Source organism: Astatotilapia calliptera, chromosome 3, assembly GCF_900246225.1.
Source record: "Astatotilapia calliptera chromosome 3, fAstCal1.2, whole genome shotgun sequence".
Lineage (NCBI taxonomy): Eukaryota > Metazoa > Chordata > Actinopteri > Cichliformes > Cichlidae > Astatotilapia > Astatotilapia calliptera.
Genome location: NC_039304.1, coordinates 3,800,794 through 3,819,414, shown reverse-complemented (window position 1 = coordinate 3,819,414; position 18,621 = coordinate 3,800,794). Strand labels below are relative to the sequence as shown.

The following is an 18,621-nucleotide window of genomic DNA, read 5'->3' as shown; positions in this document are numbered from 1 at the left end:
CTGGGAGGAGATCTCCTGTGACATCGTGTGTTATCTTATCAGGAGAATACCCAGGCCTTGTCTCATGCTAACGGCAGTGAAGAACAGTGGCAAAAAGTAATCAATCAGGTTTACGGGACTATATGAAACAAAGACATGTTCTGCCAGTGAGATGCCATTACTAGAATTATAAAGAAAAAACATGCAATTAAAATAATAGCACATAGTAAGAAATTAAAAAACAATTTTTCTTTTTGTTCATTTTTGTCCAACTTTTATTCATAATTTCTTTTTTTTTTCCAGCTATGGAAATCCACCAAACAAACATCAGAAAATCAATAATAAAACCTCAGTTCCACACAGTTCCAGATGTTTTCTGATTCTATCTAGTGGAGGAATAAATAACATCTGAGTCCACTTCTCTGACTGATGCCAGCCTGTGGTGACTTTCTGTTTTTGGATGAAATGTCACAGCAGCATAATCCGGGTCTGAGCTCTGGCTCTGTGAATGAAAGGACTGTCAGTCTCATAACTAAGCGGGTAAAGAAAAAGAAACATCGTAATCTAGGAAGGACACAAAATGAAACACATCACCTCTTCCTGTAGATTCTGTTCTCCAGTGTGAGGTACTGCAAAGCACAGAAATAAATTGTATAGTCATTTTAGTTGCAATGTTTCTAACTAATGCTATTGAAGGATTTTTTTTAAACAAGAAGAAAAATGTTTCTCTTATATAGCAACAGTATATGTGAAAGTCTGTGGAAACAAAAATACCTTTCTGGAGATGTTTGATTTTAGCAGCCAGATAGATGACGGCCACAATGAGAAAAACTGTCAGAGCACCCAGGACCACACTCATCATCTTTGGTAATCCATCAAACACATCTATGAGAAACATAAGTGAATTAAATAACAGTGACACAGTGTGCTACAGTTATAAAATAAATGCTAAGTTTAGTGTTGTTAAGTTTTAATGCTAGGAAGATTTTCCAACTTCAACATTCCGAATCTAAAACTTAGATCCATGTTTTCATGCATTCATCATAATGAAATCAATATAAAATTCCTACCTTGGACCTCTACATTTGTTGCATGAACAATAACTGCATAATTGCTTAAGTATGTTCCACAGAAATACAGCCCCGAGTCCAATAAATCCACTTGTTTGATTTTAAGAAACACCGTGGATATGTTGGTGCTCATTTCAAATTTTCCACTTTGAATTCCTGTGCAGAATGAAGCAGGTTCATGAGGCTGGGACATAGAGCAGATACAGTGGAGTTCAGATCTCTTGGTCACTCTGAACCAGAATATCTCTGTGGGAGAACTGGAATAGTTGGAGCACAGCAGCGTGACTTCTTCTCCAGACTGAACCTCAAAAGTCTGAGAATCAGAAACAGAGACGGAGATCCAACCTGAAAATAAGAACAAAACAAAACAGAAATAAAAAAAAAAACTCCAAAAAACTGGACATGCAAGATAAAGTTTTGGCAAATGAATTAACGGAATCGTTTAGAAAATGCAATCAATTCTGTGTAAATGAATTCCACTCACTGAGGCTGAGGAGAAACAAAACTGTGAGAGAGGGACAGCTCCACATTGTGCATACGATGCCCCTGAAATGGAGCTCTACACAAAGGTCTGAAAAGGTGTGGTTTCTACTATAAGCACACACATATGAACACGCCTACACACAGTTTAACACTGATGATTTGCTAATTAGTCTCCAGTGCTGCTTTCTTCAAATTGTTTGTATAAATGTTACCGTTTGCTTTGAGAAAATTAAATGTAAGAGACAAATTACATGATTGTCCACATATAAACAAATTAACCAAATTAAAAATAAATCTTCAACCTTGAAAGTATGTTGTACACACCATGTTTAATAATTCATCAAGCTTTCCATTAAAAGCAAAAAACAGTTAATTGCACTTAATTTTGACTTAAATTGTGAGTGCCAACTGAATCGGTTTGGGCCATAGACAGTATAAAATATGGATGTCAGCTTCTGGGTTGGGGAAGGGAAGGCAATGTGTAAGTCCATTGCCTGTATTCTCTCAGAAAGCCACCAGATGGCAATAGATGCTGTTGCAAAGAAAGACTTTGGTCCTGTAGAAGTCTAGGGCGACCGTGGCTCAGGGGGTTAGGGAATCGCATCTGTAACCGGAAGGTCGCCGGTTCGATCCCTGGGCTCTCTGTCCTGGTTGTTGTGTCCTTGGGCAAGACACTTTACCCTACTTGCCTACTGGTGTTGGCCAGAGGGGCCCATGGCACGATATGGCAGCCTCGCTTCTGTCAGTCTGCCCCAGGGCAGCTGTGGCTACAACTGTAGCTGCCTACACCAGTGTATGAATGTGAGAGTGAATGAATAGTGGTATTGTAAAGCGCTTTGGGTGCCTTGAAAAGCGCTATATAAATCCAATCCATTATTATTATTACAGGAAAACAGCTTAATGACTTTTGAATGAGCTTATGGCAGGGGTCGGCAACTACATTTGTCCAAGGGCCTGAATTTTTCTTGGTAGACATTGAGGGGCAGATGCTGTTGTACAATAAAATAATACAGTATCATTGGTAATATGTGATTATTTCATTATATTTTTCCTCCCAAGTTGATGTTATTTCTTCACCTGGTCAGTGTTGATGGACTCATTATCGGTACTGCAACAAGCCACAAGAGGGCGACTGTGATATGTTAAGCTTCATACTTGTGAGGCCCTCATGTTGTCCATCACTGTCACATGCAATGTCATGGTTTGCAAAGAAAACCTAACCTTAACCTTTACCTCAACAACACAACCTCAAGCAGACAGTTGATGCAGAAAACCGCTGCTATAATGAAGACTGAACCGATATGTATTCATAGGGCAACCTTTAGAAACGCTGTACCTGTAAACCTCATTTGCAGTGAAACTGTCGCTGTTGCTGAAGAATATAAATTGAGCTACCACAACACCACAAAGTATTTAAACCTCAAAGCGTCATATCCTGAACAGTCAGAGACCCATCAGAGAAAAAAAATGATGCTTTGAAACTTAACTGAACTTTAACTGAACAAGAGAGGGAAAATAACCACGTCTCAGCAGGCTGCCTGGGTTTTCTCCAAGCACAACAAGCCATATACTGGCCTTGACGAGGCAGCTGTTTGAAGTGAACTGATTGACATCCAGGCCACTAGTGACATGAAGGCTGCTCTCCAGAGATGTTCTGGTTCAGAATGACCAAGAGACCTGGACTCCACTATCGGCTATCGGAAAGCTTGAGCACCGTTGGGTGGCTTGTCCCCAAGAGTATGATACACGTTGGCCATGTATGTGCTCACCATGTTTGGCTCAACATACACCTGTGAAGCTGCGTTCTCAAAAATTAACTTTATAAAATGCATTACAGGAATAGACTGTCAAGCCAGTCTATGTCTATCTGTCACTCTCCTTTGGAGATGCCTTTGTGCAACCCGCCTCATCGCTCAGCCTCCATCTTCATCTCTACCACCACCAGCGTCTAGACTCTGAGAGGTCCGACTCTAATACTTATCACCGCTGGGGTTCTGTTGTGCTGAGACGGGCTGTTGGACTCTAACCGCCAAAATTTAAAATTCTGGACATCAGTAAAGCATGTTGCTTTCATTCTAATGATCTGTTCTTATTGAACTGCTTTCAGGGCTACAGTCAAACAAAGCCTGATCCACCGCTGCTTCCTTATTAAGCTGCCCAAATGAAATCATCAGAGCAAGTGTGTTATTGCCACCAGGTGTGCGAGCCTGAAGGCGGGAAACTCCTCTGGTCCTGACAAATTGGCTGATAGTGATCACCTGCTGAGGCCATGTGTCCTGAGGTGACCTATCAGCTGTTAATGGACCTATTAAAAGGGAGCTGGCTGAGTACTAATGCCAGTGTGAAAAAGAGGGACCTCCTTCCTGATTGTGAAGTGTGGCGACTCATTTGGAGACTGACCAGTCAGTGTAACGTGGCAACCCAGTCCTGACAGTAGGAGACAATGCGTGTGATTGACAGCATGGCAGAAGTACATCTGTGAGTAGTGTCTCCACTGTTGTTCACCAGGTGCAGCTGTGCTGGGAGAGGGTCGCCACGGCTATTAGCCATGCCAGCTTCCGGGATGATGCTTCTGGCCAATATTTGTTTACTTGCAGGGCGATGCCACGAGGGGAGCCGCAGTGGCATAGAGCGACAGACTCCAGTGCAGAGTGTGAGCTGGGCTGGGATGTGACGAGCCCAGTGGAGGGACGATTCGATTCAGTTTTATTTATAGAGCCAAATCACAACAATGTAGAAAAGCATTTGATCAGTGTAGTGAGGAAAAAAATCACTAAACAAATACGTGAGGTGAAAGATCAAGTCCATTATTATTCACCTTAATTGGAAAATCTTAATTTAAGGGTAAGTTAGGCTTGGTTAGAGAGACAGATAAACATAATTTAAGCGGCAAACTTCCTTGTAGACTTTCAGCAAATGATGAATTGCTTGTTATGGGATCTCTGTTTGTCTGAAGAATGGGTCCCAACCTGCAGAACTTGAAACACTTTTCAGAAACGCAACAATGTGCTGTGTATTAAGAGTTGTAGCTCATTGATTTCTGTCATTTGGTCTTTTTTTTTTTTCCCCCTCCCCAAGTCTTGTTGTCCAACTGATCCTGGTGGATGCAACACCTTCCTGTCCATCACTGAGTACTTAATGTTCCTCTGCAATGCTCACAGGATGGACCGTTCCTCCCTGTCAATGAAGTGCACAACCTGATCACTGAAAGAGTGGCTAGTCCTCTGTTGGTGTAAATAGACTGCAGAGTCCCGGCCTGAGGAGGCAGCTCTTATTTGTCGTGTCATCTGCTTAGCCAGGGGTTGTTTGGTTTCCCCAATCTACACGTTTATGGCAATGGTCCTTGCACCTTGTGTACTGTACTACTGTTTGTGCTGGGGAACCTGGTCCTTGGAAGGCAATATGTCTGTGAAGGTTCTGCACTCTCCACCAATTGCTCTTAGAACTGAAAAGAAGTTTCTCAGATGAGAGGTGACATCTTCAAGAAACCTAAAGATGTCCAGACACTTTTCTTTCCAAGTTCCTTAGACTGGTCTTTGGAGTGGACCAAGTTTTGGAGTAGTGCGTTTTATGGTTTGAAAGCCGCAGAAACAGTGTTTCAAGAAAACACATCTCAGATACTCCTACTGAACACAAGATCCTCAAAAAATGCAAGGATTCTGCTCTTGGTGAATGTGTTGTTGTTCATGAACTACGTAACATCATGTGGAGACAAAAGTAGGATCAGTGCAGCGATTCGTTTACTACCTACCGATGGTGATCACTAGAAATACAGCAGCCAAAGTAGCCATCATCAAACATGCCAGCTTAGTTATTAAACTGGAACACTGCTCTGCATGATCAATAAAGGAGACAAAACTTTATGAATTTAAAATGTTTACATTTTACACAAATTCTCCTCAAGGCAAACGCATTTAAGAGCCCTTAAATATCAGTGGCATGACAAGGCTCCACAGTCTCAGACTCAGAGGTCGAAACAGAAATCCAGTCTAAAAGAAACTGTTCAGATTTGATTTATTTTTAGCTGAGAAGGGGACAGCTAATATTAAACAATTCCTAATTCAGTACTTACTCTGGCTGCAGGGAAATAAAGCTGGTATCCAGATGAAGCTCCTCATTGTGTGCGTTGCCTCACTGCTATGACACTTTATCTCTGAGATCTTTTGCTTTAAAGAGGTGGAGTACTGTACATGTTTATTTCTTCATTCAAACCGGGTACATCAATGTTTGAGCAGAAGCGTCTTGATGCATTCTCAATCATCCAGGAAAGTAAATCTCCAAAAGTTGATTCTGTTCATCTGGACGTAGCGTTTTGTGGGAGAAACGTTTCGTCACTCATGGTCATGAGAATTTGCATAATTAAGATTAAAGGTGAAAGTTAATTTTCCTACATAGATAATTTAGCATTACCTCCACAAAATGTCACCAAAGCGCTGTGATGAAACATATTTTATCACATATTTTTGTTAATTTGGGTCTCATTTAGTTAGAAATGTTTATTTATCAGATGGACATAAATGATTATTGTGAGCTTTTCTTGACCCTACGTTTTGACTAGATGGCCTCAACAGGAAAGAGGTTCTCTTATGCAGCCAGGTTAAAGGAAACCTACAGATTAAGGTGTAAACTAGAGGGGCAAAGATGTTGACTTTAGCATGAAATGACATTAAACATTTTCTTTTCGTGCACTGTTGGATAGGTTAACAGATGCATGCCTTACTCATCCTCAAGTCTGTACACATTCTGCACGACAAACAGACGACTATGACTGAGAAAGCAACACATGTACAGCTGGTTACGGCTTTATCTGATGATGTAGCCGCTGCAGAGTAAATTGTGAAAGTTAGACACAGGAAATGTGGCTGAATACTCTTTACTGTTTAGAATACAGCATACATCATACTGTGAGTAAGCTGAATATCTTCTGTATGCCATTAGTAACCTGCTCAGCTTACAAACGAAAGCCAATATTTGGTATGATTACTTCTATTCTTCAACACAGCCTGCAATCTGTTGGGCAGCTTTCTTGTAGTCATGAGGAATAATTTTCCAGCCTTCCTGAATGATATTCAGAACTCTTCTTTGGATGTTTACCATCTTTTGTACCCATACTTCTTCAACAATGTTAAACTTGGGGAGGCCAAATGATGATGTTGCAGTTTGTGTTTGTTTGTTTTTTAAATCCAGACATGCTTTTACTGCATCAGCAGTGTGTTTGGGACCATTATCATATGTTTGGCAACTGCTTTATTTTTGAGGATAAATAAATGTGCCAGTCAAACACTTTTCAGATTGTATCACGTGGCAGATCACTTTGAACTGGTGCCAGCAGAGCTACCTCCAGATCAACACTAGTAAAACCAAGGAGCTGGTGGTAGACTTCCGCAGGCACAAACATCCTCCACTGCAACCACTAAACATCCAAGGCATGGACATTGAGAGTGTGGATAGCTGCAGGTGGTTCAGGTCTTTTGGAGTGAAAGGCCCACACCTGAAGACCTTCTATGACTCCGTGGTGGCCTCAGCCATATTTCATGGTGTGGTCTGCTGGGCAGCAGCATCTTTGCTGGGGACAGGAAGAGACTGAACAAGCTGATCCGGAGGGCCAACTCTAAGAGCCCCCTGGAGCCAGTATAGGTTGTGAGTGACAGGATGATGGTGGCTAAGCTGTCATCCCCATTGGACAATATCTCCCACTCCATGCAGGAGACTCTGACAGCACTGAGCAGCTCTTTCAGTGGCTGCGGCACCCACGATGTGAGACGGAGTGATTCCACAAGTCTTTCCTTCCAACTGCTGTCAGACTCTACAACACCTTGCAGACGACTACACATGTGCAGACACACACAGACATCAATACACCAGGGTCATCCTGACAGCACTGGACAGCTCCTTCGGTAACACATTGGTGCACCCACAGTATGCGAGGGAGAGAGTTCGGAAGTCTTTCCTTACAGCTTCTCTAAAATGTACAACAGCAGTGAATGCACACATGTCAAAACACATGTGCAGACACTAAGGTCCGTACATATTTTTGCAATATTCAATTTTAGACTTGGCATGTTTTCTTTTGTCCTTCACTTGTCCAGTTTCCTCAAATTTTTAAGGAGACACTGCACATCATACTGTGTTATACTAGTTTTTTTTTGCTCAACCTCTTCGGGAATCACCTTGTTGGTGCAAAAATACAATTGTGTGTTATCTTAGGCATTTTTCACAGTTTCAAATAAAGTATCACAAGATAAATTGTAAAATTGGTTCTTGAAACGCTGTAGGTTAGAGTGGCCATAAAAAAATCTGCACAGTCTTATTTGAAATGTATCTGCCACCCAACAGTAGTGGTTAAGATAATCACAACATGAATATCTGACAGCTAGATGCAAATGTCCACGTTTGGGCAGTTCATTTCATCTTTCACATCTTTCATCTGTCACAAGTAATTAGATGCTACGGTTAATACTACATAAATTAGAATGAATCAATAGTGCTTGGCCAGTTTGGGTCATAATAACTGGGCCATACAAGCAAACATAGATACATGGAAAAGTAAACTAAACAGGATTACCCCCATAAAATGGTCTGGAGATGCTGTAGCAACACCTATACTGCTACCAGTAAAGAAAGGACACTAGCAAAAAGCAAAACTAGACAAAAATTAGTCCAGAGGGACAAGGAGAAGGGGACAGCCTGCAGCCACTACCTGCAAATCCATTCCCTTTTTACTGGTTGTGTTGTCTTATCCATTTACATCAAAAGAGATCAAATTGATTCACAATTATTTATGCTTCCCATATCGACAGAATGATATCCCTGAGGTTTAAAAGTGCATGTTGAATCACTGCACAAAAGCTTACAATTTGTTAAAATGATACATATTGCAAGCCTTGCAAATCTAAAGAAAAAAAAACAACGAAACTTTGCTATACATTTGAACTCTTACTGTTAATGGGAACCATCGTAACGCTAATGTACCTGATCTGTTCAGTCTGTATCAAGTAGTGAATACTTCCTGTCAGCCTGTGCAGAGTGTTTTCACAAGTTCTAAAGGCGCTCGTATTTGTCATGACTATGTATAGACGTCAAGCAACCACTGACTCTGTTGTGGTTAACGGTCAGCAGTTGCACAGCTTTGAGAAGATGGGCATGAAAAACAAGTTGTGAACTTGTCATTATCAAATTATTACTCTTTTAGAATTTAGCGGAGGCCTTTTCTAGGCATGTCAAATATATTTCTATGCAGTATCGATATGATTTCATTAATTTTTTTATTTATTCTCACAACCCCCTATTATTTATTAGGAAACAGGTACATGAGTTCCTCTGCCTTTACTAACATAGTAAGATGCAGTGAAGCTATATGAAACACGAGAAGATTTAAGATGAAAGGCCTTTATATTTGTACTGATATTTAAGATTGATTACAGATAAAAGAATTCTGAGAATAAGACCAAAATAACTGTACAAATGCTCACTGTATCATAACACTGTCCCATCTTTCTGTGCCATGATATTCATCTAGAATTATTAATACCGAAGGAGGAGGAAGAAACCTATAAAGAAGAACAGCCACCAGCCAGAAAGCTCAGTTACTTTCTGAGTCTATCGAGCAGAGGAATAACATTTGTGTCCACTGATGCAGGGCTGTGGTGACTTTCTGTGTCTGGCCAAAATGTCACAGCTCCATTGTGCCGGAGTCCTGAGCTCTGCCTCTGTCGATACAAGAACTGTCAGTCTCACAGCTGAGTAGAAAAGTAAACAACCATTAACTGATAAATAGTGAAAGACACAAAACTAAAAACTTCACCTGTTGTTTCAGATTGTCTTCTCCAGTGTGAGCTACGGCAAAAAATATAATTCAAAAATAAATTTTCTAATGTTAAAAATATTTGCATTATAGGATTAAAAAACAACAACAAAAACCTGGTAATAACTGGTAACAAAGAGGCCTTACAGTGGGAAGCAGGCGCTTCCCACTGTAAGGCCTCTTTGCTCACCTGTTTGAATGGGAGATTAGGGTAATGCTTTAACAGATGCTGTAGATTTTATATCGCACCTTCTCTGAGGCCTAAGGCAAACTGATCACACATGTGCAGGTCAGCACACCAAGGGTCTTGTGGCTCCGTTATCTGCGGGCGGTGACTTCTCTGGAACGTAAAGTAAACTTTCTAATAGGCTCTTCTGGCCTTTGTCTGCAATTGTAAAACATGGCATGCAAGGTACCCACAGCCGTTTTATCCCCATACGGTTTTGCACTCAGCAGAAAATCACACTGCTGTACTACAGACCACTTTTGAGACCATGTTAACAGTTTTGGATAATTCATCTGCCATATTGATCACTTTAAGGCAGGTGGTTTCATATACTGGCCACAATCCTGTTGACAATGCTAAAGGGGCCACAAAAATGGCATCATCACAGGAAATGAATACGTTCTAAATAGTGAACTGTGGAAAACCACCACATTCAAAGTGAAACTAGGGCATACAAGATTTTCCTCTGAAGCAGACTAGTGGCTGCAGACACAGATCTGGCCTGCAATCCAAGGTCCAAAGCCACCATGGTCAAAATTGTTAGCCTGGTTAAAAACAGGAAAAGGTGGTCACTGAGAAAACACAGCCAAGCACATGTCAATATTGCTCTTCCTCACCAAGTCTTGAACAGTTTCCTCTCATCGGTTACCTCTAATTTCGGAGTAGGCTTTTCCTCTGTGAACTCCCAGAATATGCAGGTCCAGCACACCAACAGTCTTCAATCCAGTCTTTTTTTTATCACAACAAATCCATATAAATAATAATTGAAACAAATCCTCCACCCACTGTCATTTGATCACTTTAACGCAAAACCCTCCAGGCCTGCAGGGTTTTGCTCTAAAATGCTCACCTCTCTGTGACAAAGTGGTTAGGCATGAACTCATTTACCACTTATCCCTTAACCATATTGATAATTTCTTTCCTTGTTATTTTACAGTCAGCCATAATGCTTTAATTTAGACATTGCTGCTGTAACTTTGCTTAACACACACTATCCCGGGTTTTGTTTGTGGTAGCAGTAGTTACATCCATTACATCCATGCATGTGTTTTTTTAACCATGTTTGTCCATGTTGTTTATTCAGGTCCTATATTTAAGACAGGTATATGGGAAGAGCCGCCCCAGTACTTCGTGTTTATATAGGGTCATGAGGTCAACTTCATGCATGATCTTATTCCTGTTCTTTGTTTAGAATTGTATTGTTTGGTCTGACCTATTTGTTTCAATGGTAGAGACTAACGAGGTCAGGTGTATAAAGCAAGTGGGATTTTTGCATACCAGGTTAATTGTTTTATGGTAGAATGGAGATGCCAGAAATAAAGGATACTTAAAAGAACTTAAATGGTCTGCTGATGCTATTTACTTATCACCTTCCTTGCTGTTTAAGTTATGCTACCGCACACGCTCTCACTGGAGTCAAAAATTTCAACCATCTTCCCCACTATAACTGTGTCCTACAGAAAAATCCCCTTCCTTCCTGTTTTCTCTCCCCTTTATAGAGAAGGATTCAAATCATTACCAGTCAGCTACTCCCTGTACTCAACTCCAAATAGGTGGCAGTTGGACGAGAGTGGAATCTCCACTCCCCACAAAACACTAAAACACCAAAGCATGCAATAACTAAAATGGAAAATCACTGAATCACTGCACAAAAGCTTACAATTTGTTAAAATGATACATATTGCAACCCTTGCAAATCTAAAGAAATGAAAAGTTATACATTTGAACTTTTACTGTTAATGGGAACCACCAGTGCATAACGCTAATGTCCCTGATCTGTTTAGTCTGTGAAAACACTCTGCACAGTCTGACAGGAAGTATTCACTACTTGATACAGAGTGAGCTCTGTTGTGGTTAACGGTCAGCAGTTGCACGGCTTTGACAAGATGAGAATGAAGAACGGCTGTTAACCTGTCATTATCAACTTATTATTCTTTTGGCATTTAGCAGATGACTTAATTATTTATTTTTATCTTTTATGCTCTGCCCTTACTAACATTGTAAGATGTTGTGAAGCTATATGAGACATGAGAAGATTTAAGATGATGAAAGGCCTTTGTATTTGTACTGATATTTAAGATTGATTACAGATAAAAGAATTCTGAGAATAAGACCAAAATAACTGTACAAATGCTCACTGTATCATAACACTGTCCCATTTTTCTGTGCCATGATATCGATATAGAATTGTTAATACCGAATTAAAGCCAAATGGCAACATCCAGGACTAAAATAAAACTTTGCCTGCTTAGAAGTGCAGTACCTCCAATGGCCACCTGAGGCTGGCACCAAAAATAAAAAACACAAACACTGTAGCGGCAACCTTCGGTCCTTCTTTGCCGCTTCTGCAGGACTTAAGTTTCTGACTCGTGCTCTTGTTGAATCGCTTGTATGCCTTTCGGTAGCAAAAACAAGGCGCTTGTAAAAAAGGAAAAAACATTTATTCTCCATACAAACTGAAAAATACAAACAAAGGCCTCTGGTGGGAGCTCCGTTTACATTCCTTTTATGTTACAACGAAAGCACAATAAACGGTGCCGGTTAGAAAACTGTTGCTCCGGGTCCTGCTTACTTGACTAACCTTTCATCCCCCCTCGTGCTTAACACACCCCCTTTACGACACCTACCAACACTTTACAACAACAGAAAAGACTAACAAAGCAGGATCAATTTATGAAGCACGGTATATTACACTATAACATAAAATAATGAAAATTATAATTAGAAATTCAAATTAAAGATCACAGCAAAATGTTGGCTGAACTGCTCCAACAAACACTAAAAACCATACTTACAAAAAACACATGGCTCGACAAAATACCTTCATAACCTCTTGATATTATATTGCATAATATGAAGCAGACAGAAATACATTCATTCCTGTTACCTTTGTTCAAATTATTTCCTCTTGCACTGATAATTCTGAGTGATTGATACGTTTTTGATTAGTGGCTGACACTAATATCAATTCAATTCATACAGCCGCACATCTCAACAGCAGTTGCCTCGAGGTGCTTTCTGCTGTAAGGTAAAGACCCTACAATAATACAGAGAAAACCCCAACAATTACATGATCCCAAGTACTCGGCAACAGTGGGAAGGAAAAACTCCCTTTTAGCAAGAAGAAACCTCCAAAGAGGAAAAGGCATCTGCCACAACCAGTTGAGGTGAGGGGAGGAAGATAGGACAAAAAACACAATAAAGATTGTGGAGGCTAAAATGTTTTGACATATGACATATAGACCACTTATAACAGTAACACAGGACACCAATAGGATTCATGTACATTTTCACTTGTGATTTCACAGCATGACAATATCCACCAAACAAACATCAGCAGATCAATAATGACGCCTCGGTTCCATGAAGTGCTCGGTAAATAACATCTGAGTCCACTTCTGTGGCTGATGCAGGCCTGTGAGGACTTTCTGTTTTTGGATGAAATGTCACAGCTGCATAGTGCAGGTGCTCTGAGCTCTGCCTCTGTGAATAAGAGAACTGTCAGTCTCACGGCTGAGTAAAAAACTAGCAACATTAACTGATAAAGAGTGTGAAGGACACAAAATGAAACACTTCACCTCTTCTTGTTGTAGATTCTTTCCTTTAGTGTGAACTACGGCAAAAAGTACAAACAATTTATGAGGTTGGTTGAATTATAATGTTAAAAATATTCCTGTTGGGGGATTTTTAAAATAGAAAATAGTTGTTGTTCCTTTTTAAGTGTAATCATAAAAGACATGTAAAAATCTGTTACAATAAAAATACCTTTCTGAAGCTTTTTGATTTTAACAGCCAGACAAACGATGACTGTGATGAGGAAAACAGTCAGAACACCGAGGATCACACTCATCACATTTGGTAATCCGATAAAAGTGTCTGTGACAAAGATTATAATAAATGAAATGACAGCAGCTGCAGTTTATTAAATGTGTGGTTCAGAATCTAACATCTTAAACTTTGACTCTTATTTTCATGAAATTCAATAAAACCAAATGAAGAGGTCATTCTTACCTTGGACCACTAAATCTGTTGCTTCAACAATAACCGGACTGCGGTCTATTTTAAATCCACAGAAATAAAGTCCAGAGTCCAATAAATCCACTTGTTTAATTTTGAGAAACACAGTGGATAAATTAGTGCTCATTTCAAATTTTCCATTTTGAAATCCAGCGCAGAATGAAGCAGGTTCATGAGGTTCGAACATGGAGGCGATACAGGTGAGTTTGGCTCTCTTGGTCACTCTGAACCAGAGTATCTGTGTGGGAAAACTGGAAAAGTTGGAGCACAGCAGCGTGACTTCTTTTCCAGACTGAACCTCCACAGGTTGTGATACAGGGATCCAACCTGAAAAACAAAAGAAAATAAATAAACACAAACATTAAAGCAACAGAATCTTAATCAACAGAATCAGCTGGTTCTGTGGAGTAAATGAGTTGCTGTACTTACTGAGGCTGCAGACAAGTAAAACTGTTAGAGAGTCAAAGTTCCTCATTGTGCACACGATGTCCCTGAAATGGTGCTCTACAAGTTCATATAGGGTAGTCTGAAGAGGTGTGGTTTTTAGTATCTGTATGTGCTGTACAATACATCTGTGAAAGAATAATCACGCCCCCCAGAAAGTTTAACCCTAACAGTGAACCAAGAGACAAAGATTGTGATTGTTCGCATGTAGACTCTCAAACCACTGTTGAAATATTTTATCACATCTGCTCATTAAAAACAAACCTCTCAGAGAGTCCCAGTACAACTTCACATTAACGCTCTTGGAACTGGGGTTACAGATGACCTTGAAGGATACAGCAACCAAAGCGATCCTGACAGGCTTGAGGTTTTGTCTGTCTCCCTCTGAAAGCCATCTCTCTAAGGCCTGATTTACATATTTCTGGAGGATCTTTGTGGCTGACCTTATTTTGTGATTGTTTCCTGGCATTTTATACCAGTCAATAGAAAAAAATAAAATGCTGCCACTTTTCCCCTCCTGGCTCCCAACTTTCAGTTTATTTTAGGGGTGTTACTCTGTCACTGCTATATTCAAAAACTGCAGTGAAGAAGTAGCCAAAAATGCACATGAAGTGTGGACAGTACTGAACACGCTGCAGGCTGCATCGACCTGGTGTGGATTTGTGGACTTGAATTGATGCTGCCTTCTGAAGTATAAATCCCCAGTAATTCTCGGGTGGAGCTGTGGGCAATCATTCCTTGTTCTTTTTTCTGAAGGTTGTTATTTCTCACCATGGTGGCAAGCAGGCCCCATCTGAAACATGCTAATGCTAGTGCTGTTTGCCAGTAACTTTGTCAGCCTCCTGGTGCTCCTGAGGATTTTCACAACCACTGCTAGCTATTCTTAACTAAACCTTCCAGCTGATTTCTGAACCTGAAAAGGAAAGTACTTCCCAGTAATTTACCTGCTTTGCCATTCTCCTGCATTGCACTCTGAGCAGCGGCATTTCGTCTGCTCGCCAGTTACTCCAGATTCTCTGATTAAAAAGCAAACAAGTAAGGCCTCAGAACCAAATCACAAATATTTCAAGAACTTTTTGAACTCACCTTGACCATTCGTAACATTTCTTCTCTGGAGGAGCTCTTTGTTTCATTCCTGTTGGGTAATAAATTTATTCAAGCCACTTCCCTCTTCCTATTAAACTCATTCTTTCTTGTAAATAAGACTTGTGACAGTGCAGTTGCTCTGAGTGTTTTCTTAGTCCAATAAACATGACAGTCAGGTTTACACATTTCATTAGATTAGATTAGATAAACTTAATCAATCTCTCGGGTGGGCTCCTCTGGGAAATTCGGTTTCCAAATAGCACAGCACGTGTAGACCAGAGGATTTTTTTTGGACTGCATACAGTCCCACTGCAAACCTCGTCTCTCACAGTATCAGGAAGTCATCTGACTGGTCCCAAAGTCAGGGTTGTAAAAATCTGAGACTTCATCATAAAAACTCAGAATGTGAAATGACTGGAATCTACAGAAGATTTATAAAGGCACACTATTACAGTAAGCTCATTCTGACAGTACAGATCATCCTCAGACCCAGTTATCACAATAAATCCACATTATCATGAACGATATGCCAATATTCAGCAGTCTGGCAGGCAGGAAGTGGACCTGAATGGAGAATTTAAGAGGCTGAACAAACTTAAAAGGACAGAAAGAGACACAGACAATAAGCACTCACGAGATAACAAGGGGAAACAGGTGGGAGCACAGCTGAGGGAAGCTAGCATAATGACTCAAGGGGAAGTAAAACTAAACACAAACTAAGACAGGGCAACAGTCAGTAAAATAAAACAGTAAGTGAGACATAACTGAATGGAGAGATGAAACTGATTAACCGATAACTAAATGGGGAAACGTGAAAGACACCCACAGAGAGACAAAACCGAAGCAGCGACAAGAATGAATGAATAGAATAGAAAACAAAAGAGAATTAACAAAGCTGTAAGCAACTTTTATAATCAAACCCTTTTCTGGATTACTTACAACCCCCCTCTGTCTACATAGAAGTTAAACTGTGAGCTTCAGTTTAACAGTATTGTACTGTAGGGAGTAGTGTGTTGCTACAAATTGCATCTGTTCATTAATGTGAGACATTGAATATCAAATGGCTTGAATGGGACACTAGTGGAGAGGTCAGTCACTGTGGTGGTAGAATCAGCTCTCTGTGACACTTCTGTTTTCACTCTTTGACAGAAGGTCACTGCTAATCATGTCATCAGAGCCCCTCTATTGCCTTTAAATTTAACTCATGCTGGTTATTGACATACTCATGAACTGCAAAGTTGACTGTGTGGAGTGAAGAAGAGGACCCAAGTTTAATAAGGCTGGTAAAACATTACAAAACAAAAGGCGAAGCTAAACAATAACCAAAAGTGGGAAAACTACACAGGAAACATGACACATCTTAAACATGAAAAACCCTTAAACGTGGCTACCTGGCATAAATACATGAAGACCTGGGACATGGCATGAAGTGGCAGGATAGCAGACGATCTGACAAAGACTGAATGACACACACACAGACTAATTATACACAGGCGTTGCTGTAACGTATTCGACCTTCAAATGCGGCCTCCGAAGGATGTAGTCACTGAATTGAGACACAGCCAATGACACCACAGGGGAAGAGTAAAAATAAGCACATTTAACATAGAAACACCAGACTTTCAAAATAAAACAGGAAACAATTAAAGACTTAGACATGGCACACAAGCTTGACAACATGAAGCACGCAGACAAGGAACACATGACATATTGACACAAAAGACAAGAAACTAACAATGAATCAGGAATTATAGGAGAACCAACCCCTAACTAATAATGTCAACACAAGAACTAAGCATATATTCAATATAATGTAAGAAATCACAAAATACAAAATGAACTTAAAATGCTGGGTCACGGACTCTGCCCTGACACAAGCAGCGTAAAATCAACAAACATTCTGCTCATCGCATTTCTTCGCGATTATTCCTTGAGGCCTTTTCAAATAGGACACAGCATGTGCTGTGCTGACCCAAAATTTGTGGTGACTGCTGCATCCAATGTGAAAGGGCCTTGAGCTGTCCATCATTTTAAATTACCCACCATCGCACTATGAAACTTGGGATAGTTTGGGCCATGAAGCATACACCTAACTGTCCTTCAAATCTGGGGAAAAGGAGGCTCTCCCAAGGCTCATCACCTCGCTGTGACGCAATCAGCCTTCAAAGGCACCCTTCAGAAGGTGCAGCCCCTGAATTACGACAAAGCTAACAGTCGATGTGGGTGAAGGTTTTTGTTTTTCTTATTCTTTCTATTTAAAAAAAAATAAAAAAATGTCAAGATGAAGGACTATGCCTGCTTTAACTGTGAGTTGTATTGATATGTGAGCTGTTGCCTGTAACTACAGACCTCACCAAATGCACTAACGCAGAGGTGTTTATTTAGAGCAGGGGTGTCAAACTCAAATACACAGTGGGCCAAAATTCAAAACTGGAACAAAGTCGCGGGCTAACGTTAATATTTATTGAAAGAAAAATCTTCCTCCAGATTTAAGAATGAATCTCTTCTTATGGACTCAAACAAGTTTTGCTGAAAAACTGAATATGGAACAAGCAAAGCTTAATACTAAACGATATATATATTAGCTGTATAATACCAGTAGGCCAGCTCTAATAGTAATTTGGTATGGCTTCGCGGGCCAAATGTAATTAGGCTGCAGGCCAAATCTGGTTTTTAGTTATTCAAATGTTCATAATCCTGATTTTTTTTTTCTATTTTGCATCATGGCATCAACCTGCTATTGAAGCTTATTTCTCTTACTGCAATAAAGAAGTCACATATTTGGAGTTATGGATAGCAATGTTTCGTTTTTGGTAGCAGAAACAGACTAATCGTATGTACTTCTTCATTAGGAAGATTTCTAAAGACCTTCATATGAGTTCAGCTTTAACATTAGCTTCCAGTTCAAGGTATACTGTTGTAAACAGTGTTTGTGTGTCTTTGGCCCCCTTCCTGAGTTTTAATTTTTTTGTAGAATCAGTTTAATTCAACTACCCTGGAGAGATTTCAATGATTAGATTTGATTGGTGGCTGTGGTGGTGTGTGGTGACTTTTACAATAAGACAAGCAGAAACTATTCCAGTGACAGTGGCCAACTGGGGCCACAAGATGTCAGTGATGTAAAGGATGGATGCAAACAGGTATGAGAGAAGCTTTACAAATAGAATGCTGTTTAAAACAAAGGACATCTTTAATTTGGTGTTTATTTATGATTTTTTTTTTTACACTGCTCAAAAAACATAAATGAACACAATAACCTCTACCTCAAAGTTAAAACCCAGAGGACAAGTTTTGAAACGATGATCGAAGCTGCTCACCTTCACAAAATTTACTAATGCTGACAGTTCAGGAATTGTCTACTGTTGAGCCAGGGTTAAGGTTAGCAATTCAGTCTTTAAATGTTATCCATATTACTCGTATAAGTCTTACGAATACATAGGAATTTTTTTATTACAAGTGGATTTCCATTTAATGTTCATATTCAATATCAGCTTAATTTTATAACCACTTAT

General features: G+C 40.0%; 2 protein-coding genes across 2 annotated transcripts; both read right to left on the bottom strand.

Annotated features, from left to right (window-relative positions):
* Nucleotides 1-252: 252 nt before the first annotated feature.
* Nucleotides 253-1,589, bottom strand: LOC113011725 (uncharacterized). Its single transcript, XM_026151414.1, has 5 exons — nucleotides 1,534-1,589; nucleotides 1,050-1,394; nucleotides 754-864; nucleotides 574-608; nucleotides 253-481 (listed from the first exon to the last, which is right to left on the bottom strand). Exons 1-5 carry the CDS (start codon nucleotides 1,577-1,579, stop codon nucleotides 362-364), a joined length of 657 nt encoding a protein of 218 aa, XP_026007199.1. The 5' UTR covers nucleotides 1,580-1,589; the 3' UTR covers nucleotides 253-361.
* Nucleotides 1,590-12,678: 11,089 nt separating this feature from the next.
* On the bottom strand, nucleotides 12,679-14,432 carry LOC113011719 (uncharacterized). Its single transcript, XM_026151400.1, has 5 exons — nucleotides 14,009-14,432; nucleotides 13,574-13,906; nucleotides 13,328-13,438; nucleotides 13,141-13,175; nucleotides 12,679-13,045 (listed from the first exon to the last, which is right to left on the bottom strand). Exons 1-5 carry the CDS (start codon nucleotides 14,052-14,054, stop codon nucleotides 12,896-12,898), a joined length of 675 nt encoding a protein of 224 aa, XP_026007185.1. The 5' UTR covers nucleotides 14,055-14,432; the 3' UTR covers nucleotides 12,679-12,895.
* Between the last annotated feature and the right edge of the window lie 4,189 nt (nucleotides 14,433-18,621).

What these genes read in the sequence shown, in the direction of transcription:
- LOC113011719 (XM_026151400.1), bottom strand. Translation starts at nt 14,054, where the DNA reads ATGAGGAACTTTGACTCTCTAACAGTTTTACTTGTCTGCAGCCTCA. An exon ending in TTTACTTGTCTGCAGCCTCA is followed by an intron (nt 13,907 to 14,008) that starts GTAAGTACAGCA and finishes TTTGTTTTTCAG; the next exon opens with GTTGGATCCCTGTATCACAA. An exon ending in AACAGATTTAGTGGTCCAAG is followed by an intron (nt 13,439 to 13,573) that starts GTAAGAATGACC and finishes TCTTTGTCACAG; the next exon opens with ACACTTTTATCGGATTACCA.
- LOC113011725 (XM_026151414.1), bottom strand. Translation starts at nt 1,579, where the DNA reads ATGTGGAGCTGTCCCTCTCTCACAGTTTTGTTTCTCCTCAGCCTCA. An exon ending in AACAAATGTAGAGGTCCAAG is followed by an intron (nt 865 to 1,049) that starts GTAGGAATTTTA and finishes TGTTTCTCATAG; the next exon opens with ATGTGTTTGATGGATTACCA. An exon ending in AATCAAACATCTCCAGAAAG is followed by an intron (nt 609 to 753) that starts GTATTTTTGTTT and finishes TGTGCTTTGCAG; the next exon opens with TACCTCACACTGGAGAACAG.